The sequence below is a fragment of the Eutrema salsugineum genome, unplaced genomic scaffold, assembly GCF_000478725.1.
Source record: "Eutrema salsugineum unplaced genomic scaffold, Eutsalg1_0 scaffold_10, whole genome shotgun sequence".
In the NCBI taxonomy this organism is placed as follows: domain Eukaryota; kingdom Viridiplantae; phylum Streptophyta; class Magnoliopsida; order Brassicales; family Brassicaceae; genus Eutrema; species Eutrema salsugineum.
Genome location: NW_006256908.1, coordinates 3,534,334 through 3,547,099, shown reverse-complemented (window position 1 = coordinate 3,547,099; position 12,766 = coordinate 3,534,334). Strand labels below are relative to the sequence as shown.

Here is a 12,766-nt window from a genome sequence, read left to right as displayed (position 1 = left end):
CGCCTTTCATCTGGATTGGCTATCAACTCTGAACGTCCCCAACCGCCCCTACCAGTGAGCCCAACGCCATATAATCTGGGGCCCAACGTCCTCTCTCTAGGCCCGTTGGCCCACTAACTGCCCCTACCAGTGAGCCCAACGTCCTCTCTCTCTCTAGGCCAGGTGGCCCACCACTGTCCGACGGTTGGCCTCTTTCTAGGCCCATGGGCCCACCCCTATCCGACGGTCGGGAGTTACTTGGTCCGGAAAGCTCGTAAGAGTTGTCTACTGTCCCTGCAATCACTACGTGATCTTTCTCTATATATACTTTGTCTTCACTCGCACGGTACCGCATACTACTTACCGGTAAGTCACCCATCCTGAGTTCTCTCAAGACACTTGACCGAAAAAGATATGTGCACTTTGATGACATAGATAACTAAATCAATTCTTATAATTTTTTTCACATATACCGGAAATCGGGATGTCACAAAAATGATAGCCAACAAGACCGGCCCGTGAGATTTTAGATTTTACTGCGTAAAATCCAAGTTTTTTTAAAAATCACAATTTTGCATCCATTAGAGTCGAACCCACGACCTAAGATATATGATTGCTTTAACAAGTCATTGCACTGTATTACATATTCTAAAATTTGTTGCCCTTAACTTATATATATTTTCTCGCGCCTAACAAGACCTTTAACAGCTTTAGTCCCGGACAGGCTCTGATAGCCAAATGTAATTCTTCCCAGAATTTACAATAGTTTGAACAATAGTAAGTATAATTATAACGATAGCTTTGATGAATTAATCGTTTATTATGCCGTTTTAAAAAACATACAAACCAGACTCATAATTTTTTCTTACAACCATAACATAGCTAGTCATGATTATTTATACATAGCATCCAAAATAAAACATTTCTCACTCAAATAAAAAGGTGATCAAAGCCCAAAATGCACTTAAGTGGGAGGTTCATTGTGTTTGTGGCAAGCGATACAAGGGCCAATGTTCTTTGTTCATTGTGTCTTACGTCTTTCGATTTTGACGATTAGAACAAGCGGTGTTTTAGTGGGTATCAATATCTTATGGATACCTTTGGGCTTTGGCTAAATTTTTGGATTCTTCTTGAGCAGGATATCCAAAAATACCTTTGGGCTTTGGATAAATTTTTGGATTCTTCTTGTGAAACGCTCCATTCTTGAGACGATTTGCATAAGAGGTTGTCATAAGATATTGATACCCACTAAATATCTTATGGATACCTCCATTCTTGAGACGATTTGCATAAGAGGTTGTCACACTCCTGATGGCAATTGCTTTTGTTCTTGGTCTTCAAAGAGCTTTCATCTCTTCTTAGATCTTCATATCGACTTCTCATTTCTTCCAGATTTGTATATTTTAGACCATTACAACGTGGTTAGTACGTTATACATCCGAAATGTGATTATAATCTTGTAAATATATATTCCCTCTATATATAGGTTGCTTCGGCAAAGCCGAGGGCTCTTGTATTCAACAACGACATTGTTTCGTGTTCTGGATCCCTCGCTAGTTCGCCTTTTGCCGGATCGCACTGTTTGAGTTTGTCGGATTCACATATCGGCTTAATTACAAGAACCGGCCTCAGTTTCTTGTTGGTTCGAAGGCGCTGCCTCGGAGTCTTAAGCGAAGATGAAGAATTGACTTCTAAAACAGATATTAGATTAGTGATCGTAATCAAAATTTAGGAAGAAAGCGATTTGACTCATAAGCAAGATCACATCCAAGGAAGAACAAAACATTGACCATATTGGCTTTGATACTTTGAGACTTAGAAAGAAAAAAGGGATTCTAAACTTGAGAATTAGATTAGAGATCGTAATCAAAATTGAGGAAAAAGCGATTTGACTCACGAGCAAGGTGGTGACTACGGCGAGACAACGAATAGAAGTTGCGTGTTTGTGGCCGAGAGAGGAGAAAACATGGAGACATCGTCAAATTAAAAAGACTACAATATCCTGTATATGATTTTATTTCTTAACACTGAATAATATTTTATAAATGATTTTTTCTTGCATAACCCATAAATTGGTTGTGCTGATTAGCAATAGAAAGCAAAACCCTAACTCTTAGAAAAAAAAAATATTCTAATTATAACTTAAAACCCAAGAAATAACTTTAAAAGTTTAAAACCCAATAATTAAAAAAAAAAACTCATAGAAAAAAGAAAAGAGACTCTCTTGGTTGGTTAAGTGTTTCTCTTGGTTAACTCCACAAAGAAGAACAATTGGTGGACTTGAAAGAAACAAGCTGTGAAGAAGTATCATAACCAACCAACCAATTGTTCTGTGCTCTGTTCCCAAATATTGCTTGTTGTGTTGGATCATTACAAATAATCGCCAGACAATACTCTCCTCCATTATTCACAAACATGTTGTACGTAGCCATCTTAAGATCAGCACCGCCAGAGAAATGCATCGTCATCACCGGAAATACCTCAATGTTGTCTGTCTTGTAGCAAAGCCTCTCGCCGGAGAAAGGTGCTCGTTCCACGTTCACGACGGCATTATCAACAGCATCCTTCACTAGGTTGCAGTAGGTATCTGGCAAGTATGTGTAAGTGGTTCCAGAGTCAATGACTATGTTCCCTTCCAAGGAGTGAAAACTTGTCCCCAACGTCTCAACTCTATTCTCTCCAACGCTGATCGCGTCTAGGTTTAGGTAATAGAATTCCGGTTTATCCGTCTTCCTAAACATATTGGTTGCTACAGTTCCATCTCCTGCCACAATAGCATTGCCTCCAAAGTTGATCTTGCTAGTTCCTTCACCGGAAAAGCAGTAAGAGAAAAGACCTAGAAAGTTCTCACCCATCTGAGAGATGAGCGATGAAGATCCCCAGTCTAGACCAACAATGCCTGAAGCGGATGGTGTTGTAACATCTGAGCTGTTGTGAGCACAACCAATGGTGGTTTCATTCATCACAAAAGGTTGTCCTGAAGTGGACAACAACGTGACCGTCTCGGTTGCGTAGGTTCCCTCGGAGTAGCTTCTGTCTACATAGTGTATCGCGTAGGGACAAGGTTGTTCTCGGCATCTTTTCTCTTTGTAGGTTGAAGATTTTGAAGGGTCGAATATGGGACCTAGTTGGTCGAAGCAGTGTACACAAGGCAAACATTGTGTCCATACGAGGTCACTTCCCGTGTCTATGAGGGCTTCGATTTCGACAGGAGGAGTACCGATTTGTAGTTTCATAAGATACTCGGAGGTGGCAAAGACGGTGTTGGCGTAAGGAGATCCTCCATCGAGCTCGTTGGTGTTAAAGTGTCGAGAAGAGGAGGAGTTGGAGCGACGGTGGATCACGTCGAAGGTGACGCCGCCGAGAGGTGGTGATGAGGCAGTGGTGGTGATTAAGAGAAGAGATGTAATGAGTTGAAAAAAGAGAGCCATGGTCATTGTTGCTGCACGAGACATGGTGATCGAATAATAGTTTTTTGGTTTTGAGACAAAGTGCATTCATGCACGTATATATATACATTTAGGACGTTTTGTAGTAATTGTTAAAGTCCTGATTTGTTAATTTCCTTTGCGGTCTTATTACTACTAAGTTACGAGTAAGTTTGTATTTTCGTTGCTAAGTTTTACTTAATTTTTTTTGGGTGTGAATGTTAAGTACTAAGTTTTACTTTTGCGTTCGGTTTTGCCATTTCTGTTTTTGCTTTGCATTAAATGGAAGTTATATCACTTTGTTATACCAAAATGTATATTCACCGCATATAGTTAGATCCAAATGTTTGAAAAGTAAACTTTGAAACTGCAAAAGTTAAAAGTTAAAAAAAAAAATTGAAAAGTTAAGGGATAAATGGGATATAATGGAAAATGGAACTAATGCATTTTAGAGAAGCAAAAATTGGAATGTAGAAACATTTTGCAAAATGGAACTACTTACGTATATATATTTTTAAAATAATTGTCGATAAATAGTTTGATTATATAACATTTTTAAGAAATATATCTATGTATATTTGGTATTTGATACGTGGGCTATATGAGTGAGCTTCTAGCTTGATTTAACCCTGAGAATTATCTTATAAAGTACTGTGAAAAGACTTTAACTTTATTTACTGTTTACCTTGTTATTACTAAAAGGGGACTAGGTTATGAGTTTTAGGACTACAGTAAAACCTCTATAAATTAATAATATCGAGGCTATGATATTTTATTAATTTATATAGATATTAATTTATTTATAAATTAATATTTATTAATTTATAGAGAAAAAATGTTTTTCGTCCATCTTTTTCTTAATTTTTTTTTCAAAATAATGTTAGTTTTAAAAACCTAAACTCATATGCTTAAAAATTGACATACAAAAAATTCAAATTATGACTACTAATCATAGTAATCGCAGTAAAATAGTTAATTGTGAACTGAATTATCTATGTAAAAATATAAATGTTCATTAGTATTAAATTTAGAAAAAATATGGCTACTATCCTTATGTTGGTGCTGAAAATGAAGACAATATCGTAATATAATTTTAAAACAGTTACTCGTAAGAAAATCAATTATTACATCTAATTTTTTTTTCATAAATTTTGAATGGAGTTAAAAAAAACAATATTAAAAGCTATTGATGTAAATAAGTAAAGAGATGATTTTCAATAAAATTTTAACCTTAAATAAAAACAAATAATGCATTAATCATATTTTAGTATATTATATCTTACCTATATATATATATATACATAAATTTTTATAATTATTAATTTATATTTATGTTGGGACCATATATTTACATAGTAGTTTCAAAAAATTTATTATTTTATTATCTTATCGAATTTGATGGATTTTTACATTGGCCCGACTTGGGACCAGAGAAATTTATTAATTTATAGTGATTATTAATTTATCGAGTATTAATTTATAGAACTTTTACTGTATATATATATAATAGGGAGGCCATGCGAGAGTTTATCAAGTGATTTGATCAAAAGAGTGTGTAGGGGAGGTGAGAGACTCCATCATTAATTCTCTCAGGTCCTTGTAACTACCTTGTAAGACCATCTTTATTGCTAGTTTCTTGTTGGTTTCTTTAGGCCTTTTAAGTTTAAAATTAAATAAAAAAAGCCCAATATTGGTGAGATCGCTCCTTATTTGGACATCAGAAGAAACTTGTCTATGTGGCGGCTTCTGATTGGCCAAAAAAAACATTCAGCCATTTCTCATCCTCTCGGCCTAAATTTTTTTGGGGTCGCAAATCATCGACCATTTCTCATCCTGTCGGCCAAAATTTTTCACTGAAGCACCTTTCTCGTTTCATTCGCCATCCGGTACAGCGTCATCTCCGGCGATGCTCGTCTTCTCCAGCGCCGATATGCAGAAGCTTCTATCTGTTTTCCATCGATTTAACAGATAAGTGATTCTCTCCTTAATCATCTTCATCCTCTTTGTCCATTTTGATTCTTCATCCACTTCCTCGTGTTCTCCATCGAGGATTTCGTTTGTAAATCTTAGAAATAGTTAAATGATCTCTCCATTTTGCATGTAGTTTCTATCTATTTCCTGAATTAGTCTCTAAATCGATGCATTGTAAATGGTTTTCTGATCTGTAAACTGTAAACGGTTCATGATCTGTAAATGGTATGTGGTTCATCATATGTGAATTGTTTTTGATCATATGCTCTATCTATTTCTATCTCTTTTAGCTTAAGTTAATGGTTCATGATCTAAATGGTTCATGATTTAAATTGTTCATGATCGGTGATGGTTCATGATGTCAATGGTTCTTGATATATCTGTTTCAAATCTTTTAATCTGATTGGTATATTGTGTCTATCTGTTTTAGCTTAATGAAACAAAGTTTGAGGATGTAAATGTTTCATCGGTATATAGTGAAAGATAATATGGTTAATGATTTTTGCAGATTTAGCTTACTCCAAAGGTCTATCTCCAGCTGTTCCTCTTCTCTTTGCTCGTAACCAAAGTTCCTCTTCTCTTTGCTCGTTACAAAAGTTAAGGTTAGTCTTCTAGTTTCGTTGATGACAATTAATGCCTAGTTAGATATGGAGTGGTTGAGGCTTGATCAATGCTGCTTCAGTTTTCATGGTTTTAAAGGGTTTAATGATTTAGGGAACTGGTTAATGAATGCTGATTCTGTGTTAGATATATGTCAACTCAATATATCTCTTTTTGCTTTAGTGTAGAGTAATGGCTGAGATTAGGTTGATTTATGATAATAAATGGGGTTTGAACCCTGGAAAACGTTTTTGCTTTTCTTCTATCAATGTTCCTTTTATTTCCTTCATCAATGTTGCACCGTTGGTTTATTTCATAGCTGGTGCTTCCTCTATTTATAAACATATTATCTTTCCTTCTTCTTCTCAGTATGTGCTTTGTCCCAAAGTTGTCTTCAGGCACACCTCTCAATATCTTGTTATCTTCGTCCCAAGCCGCCGGTTCTATTTCCCTTTTTAATCACTCGGAACATAAAACAAATATCAAAACACTCATCAATAACCAATGCATATATATATATATATATATATATATATATATATATATATATATATATATATTTATTGATGCACATAACTAAATCCTAAAAAAAAAGGTTGAATAAATGAAACTTGCCATGTATCACGTTGCTCTCTGTTCTGCAGCAACGTCAGTTTGTTGTATCCCCATTTGAATACGACTAGCCCCATTTTCTGAATGAAGAATACTCTTTATGCTATTGGAGAGCAACGTGGATTTCCTGGAATGATAGGAAGCATCGACTGTATGCATTGGGAGTGGAAGAATTGTCCAACCGCTTGGAAAGGCCAGTATACACGTGGTTCAGGAAAACCCACTATCGTTTTAGAGGCAGTAGCTTCATATGATCTGTGGATATGACATGCCTTTTTTAGACCTTCAGGTACATTAAATGATCTCAATGTTCTTGATTGCTCACCCGTTTTTGATGACATAATACAAGGTAAAGCTCCGAGAGTGAATTTCTATGTCAACGGAAGAGAGTATAAGTTAGCATACTATCTCAGAGATGGTATCTATCCAAAATGGGCAACTTTTGTCCAATCTATACCAGCTCCACAAGATCCAAAGTCATGCTTATTTGCTGAACGTCAAGAAGGCTACCGAAAAGATGTCGAACGTGCTTTTGGAGTCTTACAGGCTCGATTCGCCGTTGTTAAAAATCCCGCTCTTTTTTGGGACAAAGCAAAAATATGGAAGATTATGAGAGCTTGTATCATACTCCACAATATGATAGTAGAAGACGAACGAGAAGGATACATACATTTTGATCTTTCAGATTTTGAACATGGAGAAGGAAGCGGAAGTTCAATTGTGGATCTCTCATATTCAACGGATATGCCCTCAAACATGTGATATTCGGGATAAACCACGGCATGATCGATTGCAAGCTGATTTGATGGAGCATATCTGGCAAAAATTTGGGACGTATTGAAACCGACAATTAAGTTTTTATTGCAAAATTTAAGTTAACATTTCAAATGTATATTTGTGTTGTTTTTGGTTTAATAATGTAATAATCTAAGTAATTATCTTTATTTTCATTAAAAAAACTTCTTTTTTTTTTTGTTACAAAAAACCCATGTAAGTTTCTTCCAATGGACTATTAAAAAAACATGGTTTTTTTTAATAGTTTCTTGCTACAAATTAATTCATTAAATAATCACAAAAAACCCATTAGAAGTAATAGCAATAATCATGCTCTAAAGATCTTCTTCTAATTTCCATTGATTCTGAGTTTTTACAAGTTAATCGTAACAGTATTTAAACTTTAAACCGATCGGCGACTTTGCAAATGATTTTCGTTATTGGTTTGGATCGGTTATTTCGAACAGAACACCTTTTCATTCTTCTTACAAAGCAATTAAAAAAAATCTAAGCTGATATCTTTCCAAAATAAACAAGAAAGAATTAAAAATATAGGACAAAAAACACTACTATTGTCCCATTAATACTTATATAAAATATTTGTCCCCCTAAGACTTCTACAAATATTTTAACCTCTTCTATCCTTTTAATTCAAATTTAACAATAAAAATTAAATTCTTAAAAGTAAAAAAAAAATTACTCTTACATTGTAGAAGCCGCCTCCTACCACCCATCTCCTTCATCGTAAAAAAAAAAAGTTCAGAGAACTTCTCCTTCCTCCTTCACCGGAACTTCTTCTCTATCTCCGGTATGTTCCGGCGAACAGCCGTCCTCCTCTAAGTTATGAAGAAAACGTGAAAGTTTGTAGGTTGAAAGAGGAGAAAAAACGCTAAATTGAGGAGGGGAAGAAAAAAAATGGCGACAGAATTCTCTAAATTGAAAAAAAATATTTCAAAAATTAATTAGAAAATAAATATTATGAAAAGGAAAGTAATATATTCTCCTAGATCTGCTCCTAGATTTTCGGAAATTCATTTAACTGAATTGTAGAATAGGTATTCTATAATTGTAGAATAAAGAGTTTCCATAGAAATGAGATTCTACTAAGTTTGTAGAACAAAGAGTTTCCGTAGAAATCCAATTCTACTAAGATGTATAACAATGAGTGAACTATAGAAATATAATTCTACTAAACTGTAGAACAATGATAAATTTATAGAATACGGTTTCACAGCTTTGTAGAACATAGAAGAAATGTAGAAAACTAATTCTATATTTTTAGTAGAAAACTAATGAAATAGTAGAAAATCTATTCTATAATTTATAGATTTATAGAATGCACTTTCTACTAATTTGGAAAATATTTGTAAAACAAATGTTTAAAATTTTTTTAAAAATATATTCTATTTCAAAAAGTATTCGTAATTCCCTTTTTGATTTTTCCAAAATTTTTTAGACTGTAAAACTATTTTTTTTAAAAAATTTTGAAATCCTATAAAAGGGTATTTATGTCCAAAAGTGGCCAAATTTGAAAAAGTCTTTAGGGGACAATATTACAGATTTTTTTGTCCTATAAATATAATTGCCCCAATAAACAAAGAATTGAACTAATTAAAATCCAAAATTTCGAAACAACCAACAAATACCCAATTGAACCGAAATGTACAATTTTTTTTAAAAAAAAATTCGAATCAACGTTATTTTTACCGAACCAAATAACCGATATAATTCTTCTCAAAACCGAACCGGATAAACCGACTTTTGAACCCAACCGAACAGAGATTTCAGTTTATTTCGGTGAGATTTTGCTCAATCCCAACAAACTGAGAACCGAACAAACCGGATAAACCGGACGCCCAGCCGCTAGACTTTTTATTGTTTGGTCGAATAAATTGGTTGCTTCTCCTCAAATATCGTTCTCCCTCTCAAACAACAATGCCCGTCAAATGGTATGTCTTCATGATTTTGCAGAAGAAAAAACGAAGAATCAATCAATTCATTCCTTCACACTTGTTCAATTTCGATCGTTAATCATCAATGGCGGCGTATTTGTAGGGTTTTGTATTGGCAACCTAATCAAGGATCTACAGTAAGCAGCCAAATCCTCAACGAAGCTACACAATGCGTAGAGAGCATCAATGGCGTCAAACAAGGAAGATGGAAATCCACTCTCACCTTTTACAAACCCATGCTACGAGGTTAGTCTCTCTTCCGATCATTAATTTCTCCTTCTTCTTCTTCTTCTCATTTGGGGGGAATTTCGAGCAGACCTGGCGAATCAAGCGGATTTCCCGCGCGAATTTCTGGGGATTTCGCTGGCGGATGAGCCGAGTAAGTACTATTTCATCATCAGGTCGCAGAGGATCGTCATGGAAGCAGATTCGTCGATTCAGTTGATAATGGAGAAGCTTCAGTCTTACAAATCGCTCTCTTTACATTGAAGGGTTTCAGTATCAGCTTGGTGATTTTCGGCTTAGAGTTGGTAAAGTTGTTTCTACTCATTCCGAGAATGTTAGAGGGATAGTTATGGAGGTAATTAAGCTAAATTTGGCCTTTATCTTAGTTAGATGCTATTTTCAGTAATTGAGGATTGATGAGTATCAATGTTGATGAGGATCCTTGATGCTATTTACTACCATGTTTTTAGATAGATTCTGAAGATTGAACAGTGTAGATGATGCCTTTAGAAAATGAAATTCAGATTGTCTTGTTTAGTTGTAATCTCAATTTTAACATTGTAAATTTGTAATGAATCACCAGAAGGGTATGGAGCTATTCACATTTGGTGATGATCCTGGATGCTATTTAGTAATTAACATGTTTTAGAAAGATCATGAGCTTTTGAACAGTGTTGATGATGCATTTTAGGAGATGGAATCCAGATCGTCTTGTTTCTTGTAATCTCAATTTTAACATTGTAAATTTGTAATGAATCACCAAAAGGGTATGGAGCTATTCACATTTGGTGATGATTTTGGATGTTATTTAACAAGTTTTAGATAGATGATGAGCTTCTGAACAGTGTTGATGTTGCATTTAGGAGATGGAATCCAGATTGTCTTGTTTCTTGTAATCTCAATTTGGAGTTTGGTGGGTTGTAACTAATGGCTGTGTGTGTGTGCATTTATTCACATTTGGTGATGATCCTGGATGCTATTTAACATGTTTTAGATAGATTATGAGCTTTTGAACAGTGTTGATGATGCATTTAGGAGATGAAATCCACCAGATTGTCTTGTTTCGTGTAATCTCATATTGGAGTTTATGGAGGTATGGAGCTAATATGGTTGTATGTGTGTCTATTCAGGTGGAGTATCTTCCAATATCATCAATGGAAAAGGCAAGAAAAGTGATGGAGGAGTTTTTGGAGATATGGCATGAAGCTCTGTCTAAAAGGGCGTTGCCTGGTAAGTTTGTGAACATAGAGCTAAACTTTGGGGAGTTTGGTCTTGTAGACAGCTACACTCCACAGCACACAGCTGTTGGATACGCTCTTGTCATGGCTCACATGATTGCAACGGTTCAAGCTGTAAGAGGCTAAAACTACAACACAGCTTTCCTTTTTAGGTAAACTTTCTGAGTTTATTGATTTTAGTGATACCATTGCTCATTTTTGAATATTAAGATTAGAGCATTATTTTGGTTAGAAGAGCTAGAAAGACCAGGCTGAAATAGCTCTAGAAAACTTTAGACTGGAGCAGATTTGTGATTTTTTACCACTTGATTTGAATTTTCCGGTTAAGTTTCCCAGTGTTTTGGTTCAGTTTATGATTGTGAATCTTTGAATCTTTCGACCTTGCCCAATAACTAGTCTTTATAATATTGTTGTGAAACTCATTCGTATAATGCTCATTAAAACAAATCCATGTTCTTATGCTCTTAATGAAAAAACAAATACTGTATAAAGAAACAAACTAAGGGGATGTTATTGGAGAGTTGATTTATAAAGATTTTTAGAGTTTAAGATTCTATAGTTATTGGTTTGTGGATTTTTATATTCTTAATAGATTCATCTGTTATTCATTTAGAGATTATAAAAATCAGTTGTTATTGATGTGATGATTTTTATAATCTAATCAAAATCCATTGTTATTCAAAAAGTCTGCATTTTAATGATTCTATGATTCTGTTATAATCTAGTGTTATTGGCATAATGATTTTTTGTAATTTAATTCATAAATCATGATTCTCAAAATACTACCTATATCTCTTGGATTCTCAAAATCTGTCATATTAAAATTTTTTAATAGATTGTTTAAATCCATAAAAGTCTCTCTAAATTTTACAAATCTAACAAAACTCTTAAAAATTTAACAAATCTCATGATTTTTAAAATCAACTAAAATCTTCATAAATCCAACTCCTAAGTTGAAACTCTAACAAAAAAAAACAATAACGTTGAAAAAGACTCTCTCTTTGGTTTGGTTTGGTTTCCTAACTCCACAGTGAATAACAATCGGTGGGTTTAAAAGAAACCAGCCACGAAGAAAGATCATAGCCAACCAAAAAATTGTACTGTGCTCTGTTACCAAAAAGCTTCGTCAGCTTTAAAAACAGTATTTGGTGCCATCGGAGAACACATAATCGCCAGACAAAAAACTTTTCCTCCCATATCCATAAACACATTGTACTTATCCAAGACAAGATCAGCACCTCCAGAGAAATGTATTGTGATCACCGGAAAGACATCTATGGTCTCTGATTTGTAGCAAAGCATGTCCGGCGAAGAAGCTACTCGCTCTACTGTCACGACGACTTCCACTCTGCCTCCTTAACTTGGTTGCAGTAGCTCTCGGGCAAGTAGGTGAAAGTGGTTCCAGAGTCTATGACCATGTTCCCGTCCAAGGCGTGAAACGGTGTCCTCAACGTCTCAATGCGGTTCTCCCCAACGCTGATCGCGTCTAGGTTTAGGTAATAGAAACCACGTTTCTCCGGCTTCATAAACATATGGGCTGATACAACGCTGTCTCCTGCCACGATAGCATTGTTTGAGCTTCCAAAGTTGATCTTGCTAGTTCCTTTACTGGAAAAGCAGTAAGAGACAAGACCTATGAAGTTTTCTCCCATTTGAGAGACGAGCGATAAAGGTCCCCAACTTAGACCAACAATGCCTGAACCGGTTAAGCTTAACCATGAGCTGTTGTGAGCACATCCAATAGTGGTATTAGGCATCACAAAGGGTTGGCCTGAAGTGGATTGGATCGTGACCGTCTCGGTCGCTAGTGTTCCTTTGGAGTAGCTTCTGTCTGCGTAGTTCATTTCATAAGGACAAGTTTGATCAGGGCCGTATTCACATATTTTCTCTTTGTAGGTTGAAGATTTTGAAGGGTCGAATAGTGGATCGGGTTGGTTGTAGCAGTTTAGACAAGGCAAACATTGTGTCCATATGAGTGCACTCCGGT

The 12,766-nt window shown here is 35.2% G+C and overlaps 2 protein-coding genes and 1 pseudogene across 2 annotated transcripts; 1 reads left to right on the top strand and 2 right to left on the bottom strand.

The window, feature by feature from the left end:
* Window positions 1-2,228: 2,228 nt before the first annotated feature.
* On the bottom strand, window positions 2,229-3,440 carry LOC18028025 (aspartic proteinase CDR1). Its single transcript, XM_006409784.2, has one exon. The coding sequence runs from the start codon at window positions 3,432-3,434 to the stop codon at window positions 2,229-2,231; it is 1,206 nt and encodes a 401-aa protein (XP_006409847.1). The 5' UTR covers window positions 3,435-3,440.
* Window positions 3,441-9,291: 5,851 nt separating this feature from the next.
* LOC18027437 (mediator of RNA polymerase II transcription subunit 20a) lies at window positions 9,292-11,107 on the top strand. The gene is given in 5 exon segments (XM_024148208.1): window positions 9,292-9,313; window positions 9,420-9,562; window positions 9,633-9,789; window positions 9,791-9,896; window positions 10,672-11,107. Coding segments are annotated over 5 exon segments (654 nt in total). The 5' UTR covers window positions 9,292-9,299; the 3' UTR covers window positions 10,906-11,107.
* Window positions 11,108-11,798: 691 nt separating this feature from the next.
* The window catches only part of LOC18027436, a 3,324-nt pseudogene continuing 2,356 nt past the window's right edge, over window positions 11,799-12,766 (bottom strand).